Source organism: Bombus huntii, chromosome 8 (assembly GCF_024542735.1).
Source record: "Bombus huntii isolate Logan2020A chromosome 8, iyBomHunt1.1, whole genome shotgun sequence".
NCBI classification, from domain to species: domain Eukaryota; kingdom Metazoa; phylum Arthropoda; class Insecta; order Hymenoptera; family Apidae; genus Bombus; species Bombus huntii.
The window spans coordinates 8824067-8837673 of NC_066245.1; the positions used below are offsets into that span (position 1 = coordinate 8824067).

General features: G+C 35.3%; 4 protein-coding genes across 4 annotated transcripts; all 4 read left to right on the plus strand.

Annotated features, from left to right (window-relative positions):
- Nucleotides 1–8: 8 nt before the first annotated feature.
- On the plus strand, nucleotides 9–4455 carry LOC126869026 (uncharacterized). The gene is made up of 5 exons (XM_050625122.1): nucleotides 9–3473; nucleotides 3557–3656; nucleotides 3761–3871; nucleotides 4106–4261; nucleotides 4330–4455. Exons 1-5 carry the CDS (start codon nucleotides 2671–2673, stop codon nucleotides 4378–4380), a joined length of 1221 nt encoding a protein of 406 aa, XP_050481079.1. The 5' UTR covers nucleotides 9–2670; the 3' UTR covers nucleotides 4381–4455.
- A 645-nt stretch (nucleotides 4456–5100) lies between these two features.
- LOC126869037 (uncharacterized) lies at nucleotides 5101–6676 on the plus strand. The gene has a single exon (XM_050625143.1). It carries the CDS (start codon nucleotides 5106–5108, stop codon nucleotides 5907–5909), a length of 804 nt encoding a protein of 267 aa, XP_050481100.1. The 5' UTR covers nucleotides 5101–5105; the 3' UTR covers nucleotides 5910–6676.
- A 980-nt stretch (nucleotides 6677–7656) lies between these two features.
- LOC126869041 (uncharacterized) lies at nucleotides 7657–9967 on the plus strand. The gene is made up of 4 exons (XM_050625147.1): nucleotides 7657–8991; nucleotides 9070–9169; nucleotides 9274–9384; nucleotides 9635–9967. The coding sequence occupies exons 1-4, from the start codon at nucleotides 8189–8191 to the stop codon at nucleotides 9863–9865; spliced, it is 1245 nt and encodes a 414-aa protein (XP_050481104.1). The 5' UTR covers nucleotides 7657–8188; the 3' UTR covers nucleotides 9866–9967.
- Nucleotides 9968–11269: 1302 nt separating this feature from the next.
- On the plus strand, nucleotides 11270–13266 carry LOC126868393 (uncharacterized). The gene is made up of 3 exons (XM_050623752.1): nucleotides 11270–12023; nucleotides 12078–12250; nucleotides 12355–13266. The coding sequence occupies exons 1-3, from the start codon at nucleotides 11270–11272 to the stop codon at nucleotides 12481–12483; spliced, it is 1056 nt and encodes a 351-aa protein (XP_050479709.1). The 3' UTR covers nucleotides 12484–13266.
- Nucleotides 13267–13607: the final 341 nt, after the last annotated feature.

The window sequence follows — 13607 nt, forward strand, 5'->3', positions numbered from 1 at the left end:
TTAACCTTTGAACTATGAATCTACGAACTTTTTAGGTCTGTATCCTCGTTGATTATATCATTTTTTGCTTTTTTTTTCTATACAGAAATGCGTATATATGAATATTTAGCGATTTAAATAGAAAATCTTTCACAAATATGAAAAATATAATTCTAGAACTAACGTATAACTGATGTATTAAATTCTTACACGATGTATTTGCATTTCAATTGATTAATATAGTTTCATTACCTTTCAAATACTTTTCGCGGGATTTTTATAATGAATATTTTCCTCCTTGGTCAACGCAATCAAATAATCGAATTTGTGTTATACATATAAAAAAACAAACAGTCCATTAAGAGCCATCGTATGCTCGTGAGAATATCTAGTACGTGCTATGGCGATAATGTGTGGCGCTTCTTAGTTTCTAGTTTTACCTATATACAACAGAAAGTACCCTAAGAAACATGACAAGTTTTCACGAATGGAAATTCATCCCCTAGAAAGTGATTTCTTCGACCTGCTGCAAAATAGGCAGCATATTCGCTGACACTAAAAAAAAAATCAATTAATCCATGACCCTCAACATCATGAATTCTGTGGTACTAAAATCGTAACTAACGCGTGAAGTATTACATGCAGTACAAGCAAGAACTCCGAAGGGTTCGAACCCTTTGAAGGGTAACAGGTGCACCATGGCGACGAGCGGTCGAAAAGAAACTCGCACACGTGCCATTTTACCATAGCATTAAACTTGAAACTTGAGGGTTTCAGTCGACAAACGATCTCCGCGAAGTAATCATGGTAGACTTGTCTAGTGAACCACCGATATTTAACACTTTTTACCCTCGTGATATCGAATATACTATCCAAGTGTACGACGCCGGCAGCTCGAAGACGAGGATCAAGACTATTGGTCCGTTGCATAAAACACACGGAACTTGACTAGCAGGTCGTTAAAAATGCCAGCGATCGCGAATTGATGTTGAAAAACGCGAGAATCGGACGTTCCATTGTTTTCGTAGCTGCATTGTGCACGTATAGTGGCGTTCTGATCTGTAATGTAACTGAAGCCTTTAAGAAGATTGTGTTTCATGTGGCGAATGACAGTTATTTCATGTGTTCGTTACCTTGTCCGATTTAGACAAATCTGTTGGACGTTAGATTCAGCCCGACGAATGACATCGTGCTCATTGTACAGACTCTTTCTGGGATCATCGTGATGTGGAAGCTTATTGCTTGGTCGCTATCCTAGCGATTCATACAAATGGTCCATTGAACGTGGTGATGGCCAGGTTCGATAGTTTGGTGGATACGAAGGTCAAGGAGGAATAGAAAGAAGAGAAAGGAATTATTGTGGAGCATCACCTGCACACATTAAGGTATTTACTGGTTATTGTATTGTTATTTATACACACGTATATGTCTCGTTAGTTGAGACAGATTATTTGACGACATTAGTGAGAATATGTTGATTATTCACCTTCTCGCTGATTATTATTTGTACTTGAGCCAGATATCCTTTTAAGATAAGTGCAAGCTATTGTATTGTACGTTGTACGTCGAATATGTGTTTCAAAATAGAAACAAAATAATTTATATGTTGAAAATGTTTCAACAATATCTTCTGGTGTCTTCTCTGCGTAATTTCTCGGCAAAAATCGATACTGGAATTGCATATGCTATCGTGTATACGTCCATGGTGTTTAATATTGTCTCTCTACTACTCCGGAAATTGTAATTCCTCACGATCGCATGCCGATTCGCTCAACGAATTCTTACCTCTTGTTTCTATCAGGAACGGTTACTACAGAACGTAAAGTATCAAATCGTTAACTAGAATATTTCACGCGAAATATTTTATCGTACCAAGTAAAAATCGGTCTCGAGTATTTGAATTTATTACGATAAATGATGTGATTAAATACGTTTCTAAGGAATGAATTTGTTAGTTGTACAATTCTTTGTAAATGCTGTTGCAGAATTTGAAATACAAATAATGGTAATACGTAATGATCTAACAAATATAATAATCTATTTTAAAACCTATGATAAACGATTGTCAATCTAATAGATCTAGTTAAGAACAAGATCACTTACGAACTAAAACATTGATGGAGCGGTAAACCGAAGAATCGTACATTATAGTTATACTCTTCTATTGTTTCATGTTTTTATAAAAAGCAATTCTATCGAAATCGTTCATTGCAAACATTACGATTATAAATAACGTGTTCCATGTGATTATAAATAACGTCTTCGTAACACTATTCCATAATGTACAAATGCTGTTTTATAATTGACATTTGTCAATATCGACAGAAAAACGAAAATTATTATATCATTTATCACGAAATTCAACAATTCACAAGCACAAATTAAAACAGCTATAACTTCCAAGCACCTAACATACGTACGGATGACTAGCCACTTCTTATTAAAAATTTTACAACATATACAGTTAACGTAGGGAGGGATATGAATCATTGCACTCACGCCATCCACTTCACAGCATTGCAACTAACAATTTCCAAGCGAGTATAATTTTCAACTTTTCTAAAACAAGTTCTACCGACCAGACGAATCGATCGGTAGAACAAGTACCTAAAAAACACGCGCAAGCGTTGCGCTGCTCCATGCATCTCCCACTGACGCGCGGCTGCATTCTAATAACAACTTCACTCCGCGATGTCGAACGAAGCAGTGATCATCGAAGCTGATAGCAACAGCAACAGCGACTACTGTCTTCAATTAAATCGATGGTTCTTGAAACCGATCGGTGCATGGCCATCGTCTCCATCCACCACAAGACTGGAGAAGATCGTTTCATTTATTTTAAACATCGTTTGCTTCACCTCCGTAATCATCACTGCGATTCCCAGTGTATTGCTACTCATTCTAGAAGACGAGAGCATTAACTTGAAATTGAAAACCCTGGATTTTTTGAGTCATTTGTTCGTCAGCAGCTTTAATTATAGTACCTTGTTATTACACAGCAAAGACATACGACAATGCGTAGAACACATAGAGGCTGACTGGCGATCAGTGACTAGGGAGGAGGATCAACACGTAATGATGAAAAACGGAAAATTCGGTCGCTATGTAGCTGCTTCGTGCGCTATTTTCATGCAGGGTGGCATTTTGTGCTTTTGTTTCGTGACAGCGTTAACTACGGTCGAGATTCAGATTGGAAACGACACAAGAGTCTTACGCTTGCTGCCTTGTGCAGTATACAAGAAGTTGGTGAACGTCGATGAAAGTCCAGCAAACGAAATCATGCTTTCCCTGCAAATTTGGTCTGCTCTTATCGCGAACTCCAGTACAGTTGGAATTTTTAGTCTCGCAGCTGTACTAGCTGCTCACGCGTGTGGTCAACTGGACGTGATTATGGCGTGGATTACCGAATTTGTTAAGGAAACAAGAAAACAGAAGGGAACTAGCAGTTTTCAGGAAATTGGAGTAATCGTGGAGCGACACCTGAGGACGTTGAAGTAAGATCTATTGTTAATTCGTTTTTTCTTGTTGTTGTTGTTTCGAGAGTGATCATTGGTATTATATTACGTGTTGATTGCAGTTTCATATCGTGTATCGAGGTTGTGATGAACAAAATATATTTATTGGAGATGTTGAGATGTACGATGAACATATGTCTAATTGCCTACTACATTCTAACGGTACATATTTATTATATTTTTATTGCTTGCTAATTTCTTTCCACATAAGATATAAATTTATTTTTCTGTATATTTGTCCTATACTTTTAACGATTACTTCTTAGGAATGGGATGAGCATGATATTCGAAATTTGACATCGTATTTTATGATGTTCGTTTCAATCTGTTTTAACATTTTCGTAATATGTTACATCGGTGAAATATTAACGGAACAGGTACTGAGACATCAACTCTCTAATTATAAAACTATCAAAGTAGTCAAGATTAAGAAATAACCATTTATCATGTAACTTTCATGGTTTCACGATGATAAATTTTTGGTGATTTGAATGATCTTTTCATTTTAAGTTCTTTGATACTTACATGTCTCATACTTAGTCATAGCGTTAATACAGAGTGGTATACAACAAATCGAAATCGTGATGGTTAATACGACAAATTCTTAACAGAGCAAGAAAATTGGTGATGCCGTTTACTTGACAAACTGGTATTATTTACCCAATAAAGAAATCCGCAACTTAATTTTGATCATCGTGCGATCGACTATGGTCGTTCAACTGACTGCAGGGAAAATGATTCATATGACAATTAGTACGTTTGGCAATGTAAGTTAATCTGATACTAGTACTCAGACTTGTATTGTCTGTTTAGGTTAAACGTTCTCCCATTTCAGGTGGTAAAGACAGGTTTCGCATATTTGAATCTATTGCAGCAAATAATGTAATAAAATGGTATCTCGGAAAAATGTTATTGGGGGAGTTAAAGCATAATAATAATTAGGCGGTTGAAATAATCTTATAATCAATTTTGTAAACTCTAATAAATGGTTGACAGTATAATACGTCTACGTAAGACCAAGCAAACGTACAAAGTAAAAAATCTATCGGACGGTAGATTGTAGAACCGTCCGTTGTAGCCACGCTCCATTATATTCATGTTTCTATTACGTATTATTTTTTTGAAATTGGAAAAATTAATTTCACCAATAATTTTTTCTTCGTAATACTATGCGTTGATAAAAAAAACTAGTCTTATACATTTGTAAATACCAACAGCAATAATACAAATTATTATCATTTATCATGAAATTCAACAATTCACAAGCACAAATTAAAACAGCTACAACTTCCAAGCACAAACTAACACAGCTATAACTTCCAAGCACCTAACACACGTACGGACGACTAGCCACTTCTTATTAAAAATTTTACAACATATATAATTAACGTAGGAAGGGATATGAATCATTGCACACACGCCATCCACTTCACAGCATTGCAGCCAACAATTTCCAAGCGAGTATACTTTCCAACTTTTCTAAAACAAGTTTTACCGACCAGACGAATCGATCGGTAGAACAAGTACCTAAAAAACACGCGCAAGCGTTGCACTCCTCCATGCATCCCCCATTGACGCGCGTCTACTTTCTAATAACGACTTCATTCCGCGATGCCGAACGAAACAGTGGTGATAGAAGCTGATAGCAACAGCAACAGTGACTACAGTCTACAATTGAATCGATGGTTCTTGAAACCGATCGGTGCATGGCCCTCGTCTCCTTCCACCACAAAACTCGAAAAGATTATTTCATTTGTTTTAAACATCATTTGCTTCAGCATCGTAATTATCACTGCGATTCCTAGTTTACTACTAATGATTCTAGAAGATCAGAGTATGAATTTGAAATTGAAGACACTAGGTTTCGTGAGCCATTGGATCGTCAGCAGCTTTAATTATACAGCTTTGTTGTTGCATAGCAAAGACATACGACAGTGCATAGAACACATGGAAAGTGACTGGCGAACGTTAATGAGAGAGGAGGATCAACACGTGATGCTGAAGAACGCGAAATTCGGTCGCTATGTGGCGGCTTTTTGCGCCATTTTTATGCAGGGTAGCGTTTTATGCTTTTGTTTCGTGACAGCATTAAATACATTCGAGATTCAAATTGGAAACGAGACGAGAGTTTTACACGTGTTACCTTGTGCAGTATACAAGAAGCTAGTAAACGTCGATGAAAGTTCAACGAACCAGATCATGCTTTTCTTGCAAGTTTGGTCTGCAATTATTGCAAATTCTAGTACGATTGGGATTTTTAGTCTTGCAGCAGTCCTAGCTGCTCACGCGTGTGGCCAGTTAAACGTTATTATGTTATGGATCACTGAATTTGTTGAGGCCAGAGGAGAGAAGAAACCTGGTGGTTGTATTCAAATTGGAACAATCGTGGAACGACACCTGAGGACATTGAAGTAAGACCTTTTCCCTATTCCTTCTTTGTTGGCGTCTCAGTACTGATCTTCGGGATTATGTTGTACGTTAATTGCAGTTTTATATCGTGTATCGAGGAAGTGATGAATAAAATATATCTTTTGGAAATGCTAAGATGCACAATGGATATATGTGTAACTGGCTATTACATTTTATCAGTATGTAATTAATATATATTTCTTGTTTATCTATTTCTTCCAGATTAGATGTAACTTTACTTTTCTGTATAATTGTTTTATTCTGTTTACTATTCCGTCTTAGGAATGGACTGAGCATGATATTCAAAATTTGACTTCGTATTTTATGATGTTCGTTACAATCTGTTATAACATTTTTGTAATATGTTACATCGGTGAAATATTAACAGAGCAGGTATCAGCAACACATTAACACTCTAATTCTAAAATAACCAGAGTAATCAAAATTAATAATTAATCGTCCTTCATACAATTTTTATAGATTCACAATGGCACATTTTTGGTGATTTGAATGATTTTTTCATGTCTTTCATTTTAAGTTCTTTGGTACCTACACATTTCATACTTTGCCCTAGTGTTAGTGTGGAGTGACATAAATCATGCAAATCGTAATCGTGGTGATTAATTCAACAAATTCTTAACAGTGTAAGAAAATTGGCGAAGCCGTTTACATGACGAACTGGTATTACTTGCCCGGTAAAACAATCCTCGACTTGATTATGGTCATCGCACGATCGAATGTAGTCGTTCAAATCACTGCAGGAAAATTAGTTCATATGTCGGTTTATACATTTGGTAGTGTAAGTTTATTCGATACTCCCACTTATAACTGTATTGTCTGTTCACGTAAAATATTCTGCCATTTCAGGTTGTGAAGACAGGTTTTGCGTATTTGAATCTGTTGCAGCAAATGATGTAATAAAGTGGAATCCTGGAAGAATATATTGTGTTTTTAATAATTTAGAATATAAAATACAAAATATACGTAAATAGCGCATAAAATTTTGTATGTTAAGAATTAACAGGTTAGAAGTCGTGAATTTCAAAGAGAAAAAATTCTTTATTTTTTCAACTTTGTTATTTCCGTATTTAATTACGATTGAAATGAATTAATAATGAGACTACAAAAGACTTTTAAATGAGATCTAACCACAATACAGGAATCTATATCTACGCAAGCAAAATTGTCTCAATCTAACCTGATATCGTCTTGTAAATATTTTGACTGTTAATTGACTGACGTAAAATGAGAGCAAAAATTAAGCTTTATAATTATAATAATGTAATTATAGTAAAAATACAGGTTGACCTACGTATGTAACTATGGCTAAGATTTTTCAGCCACATCCGAATATTGATACAAAAATGTTTTGAATAAAAGTTATTTAGCTTTCAACCGTCTAGATAGATAGCACGAATGTGATCTCTGAAGTCTCTGCGGTGTTCATAGTTGGAGTTCATAGTTCACAAACCTTATCACAGGTGTTCCAACCGAGCGGATGCTTGTCCCGTGACTTATTCAAATCAAGAAGAATGATTCCCACCGGCGCGTTGAAAAACTTCAGGATGGAGAACAATGACCAAACACCCTGCGATGCCAACACGAATCTGCAAATAATAATCAATATTAATAACATTCAATAATAATAGATTTTACAACCTCCAAGAAATGATTGATAATCTCATAGATCTAATTAAGAACAAGAAAATTTACAAATTAAAAAATCGATGGGTCGGTAGACCGAAGAATCGTACGTTATAGCTACACTCCTCTACTTTATTCACGTTTTTATAAAATGCTACTCTGTCGATATCCTTCATTGGAAAGATTACAATTATAAATAACGTGTCTCACTTCGTAATAATATTCGATAATATACAAACAAAATTAAAAAATTGGCATTTGTAAATATCGACAAAAGAATGAAAATTATTATATCATTTATCACGAAATCCAACATAATCACAAGCACAAATTAAAACAGCTATAACTTCCAAGCACCTAACATACGTACTGATGACTAGCCACTTCTTATTAAAAATTTTACAACATATACAGTTAACGTAGGGAGGGTATTGAATCATTGCACGCACGCCATCCACTTCACAGCATTAGAACCGACAATTTCCAAGCGATTATACTTTTCAACTTTTCTAAAACAAGTTCTACCAACTAGACGAATCGATCGGTAGAACAAGTACCTAAAAAACACGCGCAAGCGTTGCGCTGCTCCATGCATCCCCCATTGACGCGCGTCTACTTTCTAATAACAACTTCACTCCGCGATGTCGAACGAAGCAGTGATCATCGAAGCTGATAGCAACAGCAACAGTGACTACAGTCTACAATTGAATCGATGGTTCTTGAAACCGATCGGTGCATGGCCATCGTCTCCATCCACCACAAGATTAGAAAAGATAATTTCGTTTCTTTTAAACACCATTTGCTACAGCACCGTAATTATCACTGCGATACCCAGTGTACTGCAAATGATTCTAGAAGACGAGAGCATTAACTCGAAATTGAAGAGCCTAGATTTCTTGAGTCATTTAATCGTCAGTATCTTTACTTATAGCGTGTTGTTATTACACAACAAAGACATACGACGATGCGTAGAACACATGAAAGCTGACTGGCGAGCAGTGACCAGAAAGGAGGATCAACACGTGATGATGAAGAACGCGAAATTCGGTCGTTACGTAGCAGCTTTCTGCGCAATTTTTGTACAAGGTAGCGTTTTGTGCTTTTGTTTCGTGACGTCTCTAAATACACTCGAGATTCAAATTGGAAACGAGACGAGAATTTTACACGTGTTACCTTGTGCAGTATACAAGAAGCTGGTAAACGTCGACGAAAGTCCAACAAACGAATTCATGATTTTTTTGCAAATCTGGTCTAGTGTTATCGCAAATTTTAGTACAATTGGCATCTTTAGTCTCGCAGCAGTTCTAGCTGCTCACGCGTGCGGTCAGCTAAATGTTGTTATGTTATGGATTGTTGAATTTGTCAATGAAGCCACAGTAGAGAGCAGAACTGATGGTTTTACGAAAATTGGAGTAATCGTGGAACGACATCTGAGGACATTGAAGTAAGATCTCTTTTTAGATTATTTTTTTCTGTGGCTTTTAAGATCAATCATTTGGATTATATTAAATGTTAATTGCAGTTTTATATCATATATCGAGGGTGTGATGAATAAAATCTGTTTTTTGGAAATGTTAAGATGCACGATGGATATATGTGTAATTGGCTACTTCATTGTGTCGGTACATAATTAGCATATTTTTATTGTCTGCCTGTTATTTTCCACAATGGATATAACTTTCATTTTCTGTATAATTGTTCTATTCTTTTTACGATTTCGTCTTAGGAATGGGCAGAGCATGATATTCGAAATTTGGCAACGTATTTTATGATGTTCGTTACAATCTGTTTTAACATTTTCATAATATGTTACATCGGTGAACTATTAACGGAGCAGGTATCATCAACACATTAACTCTCTAATTCTAGAATTAGCAGGGTAACCAAAGTTAATAATTAATCGTTCTTAATACAACCTTTATAGATTCAATGGTACATTTTCGGTGGTTTGAATGGTTTTCTCATGTGTCTTTTATTTTAAGTTCTTTGCTACTTATATGTTTCATACTTCGCCCTAGTGTTAGTATGGAGTGATATAAATGAAGCAAATCGTAATCGTGGTGATTAATTCAACAAATTCTTAACAGTGTAAGAAAATTGGCGAAGCCGTTTACATGACGAACTGGTATTACTTGCCCGGTAAAACAATCCTCGACTTGATTATGGTCATCGCACGATCGAATGTAGTCGTTCAAATCACTGCAGGAAAATTAGTTCATATGTCGGTTTATACATTTGGTAGTGTAAGTTTATTCGATACTCCCACTTATAACTGTATTGTCTGTTCACGTAAAATATTCTGCCATTTCAGGTTGTGAAGACAGGTTTTGCATACTTGAATCTGTTGCAGCAAATGACGTAATAAAATGGAATCCTGGAAAAATATATTGTGTTTTTAATAATATAGTATGTACAGTACAAAATACACGTAAATATCGCATAAAATTTTGTACGTTAAGAATTAACAGACTAGAAGTCGTAAATTTCAAAGAGAAAAAATTCTTTATTTTTTCAACTTTGTTATTTCCGTATTTAATTACGATTGAAATGAATTAATAATGAGACTACAAAAGACTTTTAAATGAGATCTAATCATGATACAGGAATCTATATCTACGCAAGTAAAATTGTCTCAATCTAACCTGATATCGTCTTGTAAATATTTTGACTGTTAATTGACTGACGTAAAATGAGAGAAAAAATTAAGCTTCAGTAATTATAGTAAAAATACAGGTTGATCTACGTATGTACTATAACTATGGCTAAGATTTTTCAGCCATATCCGAATATTCGATACAAAAATGTTTTGAATAAAAGTTATTTAGCCTTCAGCCGTCTAGATAGATAGCACGAATGTGATCTCTGAAGTTCCTGCGGTGTTCATAGTTGGAGTTCATAGTTCACAAACCTTATCACAGGTGTTGCAACCGAGCGGATGCTTGTCGCGTGACATATTCAAATCAAGAAGAATGATTCCCAACGGCGCGTTGGAAAACTTCAGGGTGGAGAACAATGACCAAACATCCTGCGATGCCAACACGGATCTGTAAATAATAATCAATATTAATAACATTCAATAATAATAGATTTTACAACCTCCAAAAAATGATTGATAATCTCATAGATCTAATTAAGAACAAGAAAATTTACAAATTAAAAAATCGATGGGGCGGTAGACCGAAGAATCGTACGTTATAGCTACACTCCTCTACTTTTTTCACGTTTTTATAAAATGCTACTCCGTCGAAATCCTTCATTGGAAAGATTACAATTATAAATAACGTGTCTCACTTCGTAATAATATTCGATAATATACAAACAAAATTAAAAAATTGGCATTTGTAAATATCGACAAAAGAATGAAAATTATTATATCATTTATCACGAAATTCAACATAATCACAAGCACAAATTAAAACAGCTATAACTTCCAAGCACCTAACATACGTACTGATGACTAGCCACTTCTTATTAAAAATTTTACAACATATACAGTTAACGTAGGGAGAGTATTGAATCATTGCACGCACGCCATCCACTTCACAGCATTGCAACTAACAATTTCCAAGCGAGTATACTTTTCAACTTTTCTAAAACAAGTTTTGCCGACTAGACGAATCGATCGGTAGAACAAGTACCTAAAAAACACGCGCAAGCGTTGCGCTGCTCCATGCATCCCCCACTGACGCGCGGCTGCATTCTAATAACATCTTCACTCCGCGATGTCGAACGAAGCAGTGATCATCGAAGCTGATAGCAACAGCAACAGTGACTACAGTCTACAATTGAATCGATGGTTCTTGAAACCGATTGGTGCATGGCCATCGTCTCCATCCACCACAAGACTAGAAAAGATAATTTCGTTTCTTTTAAACACCATTTGCTACAGCACCGTAATTATCACTGCGATACCCAGTGTACTGCAAATGATTCTAGAAGACGAGAGCATTAACTCGAAATTGAAGAACCTAGATTTCTTGAGTCATTTAATCGTCAGTATCTTTACTTATAGCGTGTTGTTATTACACAACAAAGACATACGACGATGCGTAGAACACATGAAAGCTGACTGGCGAGCAGTGACCAGAAAGGAGGATCAACACGTGATGATGAAGAACGCGAAATTCGGTCGTTACGTAGCAGCTTTCTGCGCAATTTTTGTACAAGGTAGCGTTTTGTGCTTTTGTTTCGTGACGGCTCTAAATACACTCGAGATTCAAATTGGAAACGAGACGAGAATTTTACACGTGTTACCTTGTGCAGTATACAAGAAGCTGGTAAACGTCGACGAAAGTCCAACAAACGAATTCATGATTTTTTTGCAAATTTGGTCTACTTTTATCGCAAATTGTAGTACAGTTGGGATCTTTAGTCTTGCAGCAGTTCTAGCTGCTCACGCGTGCGGTCAGCTAAATGTTGTTATGTTATGGATTGTTGAATTTGTCAATGAAGCCACAGTAGAGAGCAGAACTGATGGTTTTACGAAAATTGGAGTAATCGTAGAACGACATCTGAGGACATTGAAGTAAGATCTCTTTTTAGATTATTTTTTTCTGTGGCTTTTAAGATCAATCATTTGGATTATATTAAATGTTAATTGCAGTTTTATATCGTATATCGAGGGTGTGATGAATAAAATCTGTTTTTTGGAAATGTTAAGATGCACGATGGATATATGTGTAATTGGCTACTTCATTGTGTCGGTACATAATTAGCATATTTTTATTGTCTGCCTGTTATTTTCCACAATGGATATAGCTTTATTCTTCTGTAAAATTGTTCTATTCTTTTTACGATTCCATCTTAGGAATGGGCGGAGCATGATGTTCGAAATTTGGCATCATATGTAATGATGTTTGTTGCAATCTGTTATAACATTTTCATACTATGTTACATTGGTGAACTGTTAACGGAGCAGGTATCATCAACACATTAACTCTCTAATTCTAGAATTAGCAGGGTAACCAAAGTTAATAATTAATCGTTCTTAATACAACCTTTATAGATTCAATGGTACATTTTCGGTGGTTTGAATGGTTTTCTCATGTGTCTTTTATTTTAAGTTCTTTGCTACTTATATGTTTCATACTTCGCCCTAGTGTTAGTATGGAGTGATATAAATGAAGCAAATCGTAATCGTGGTGATTAATTCAACAAATTCTTAACAGTGTAAGAAAATTGGCGAAGCCGTTTACATGACGAACTGGTATTACTTGCCCGGTAAAACAATCCTCGACTTGATTATGGTCATCGCACGATCGAATGTAGTCGTTCAAATCACTGCAGGAAAATTAGTTCATATGTCGGTTTATACATTTGGTAGTGTAAGTTTATTCGATACTCCTACTTATAACTGTATTGTTTGTTCACGTAAAATATTCTGCCATTTCAGGTTGTGAAGACAGGTTTTGCATACTTGAATCTGTTGCAGCAAATGACGTAATAAAATGGAATCCTGGAAAAATATATTGTGTTTTTAATAATTTAGTATATACAGTACAAAATACACGTAAATATCGCATAAAATTTTGTACGTTAAGAATTAACAGACTAGAAGTCGTAAATTTCAAACAGAAAAATTCTTTGTTTTTTTAACTTTGTTATTTCCGCATTTAATTACGATTGAAATGCATTAATAGTGAGACTACAACAAAATTTGAAACGAGATCTAATCACGATACAGGAATCTATATCTACGCAAGTAAAATTGTCTCGATCTAACTTGATATCCATTTCTAAATATTTTGGCTGTTAATTGGCTGATGTAAAATGAAAGCAAAAATTATGCTTCAGTAGTTGTAATAAAGATACAGGTTGTACCACGTATGTAACTATCGCGAAGATTTTTCAACCACATCCGAATATTTTATAGAAAAATGTTTTGGATGAAAGTTAGTTAAGTTTCAACCGTCTGGAATTTGCAATACAAGAAATTTATTGAAAATTGTTGTTTTTAATAAAACTACGTATTCCTGTCTTCATACTACTTTGACTCATATTAAGATTAGTTCAACGTCATACTGTACTTTGATCTGGGAACAACCCTAAATTTAGAAATAT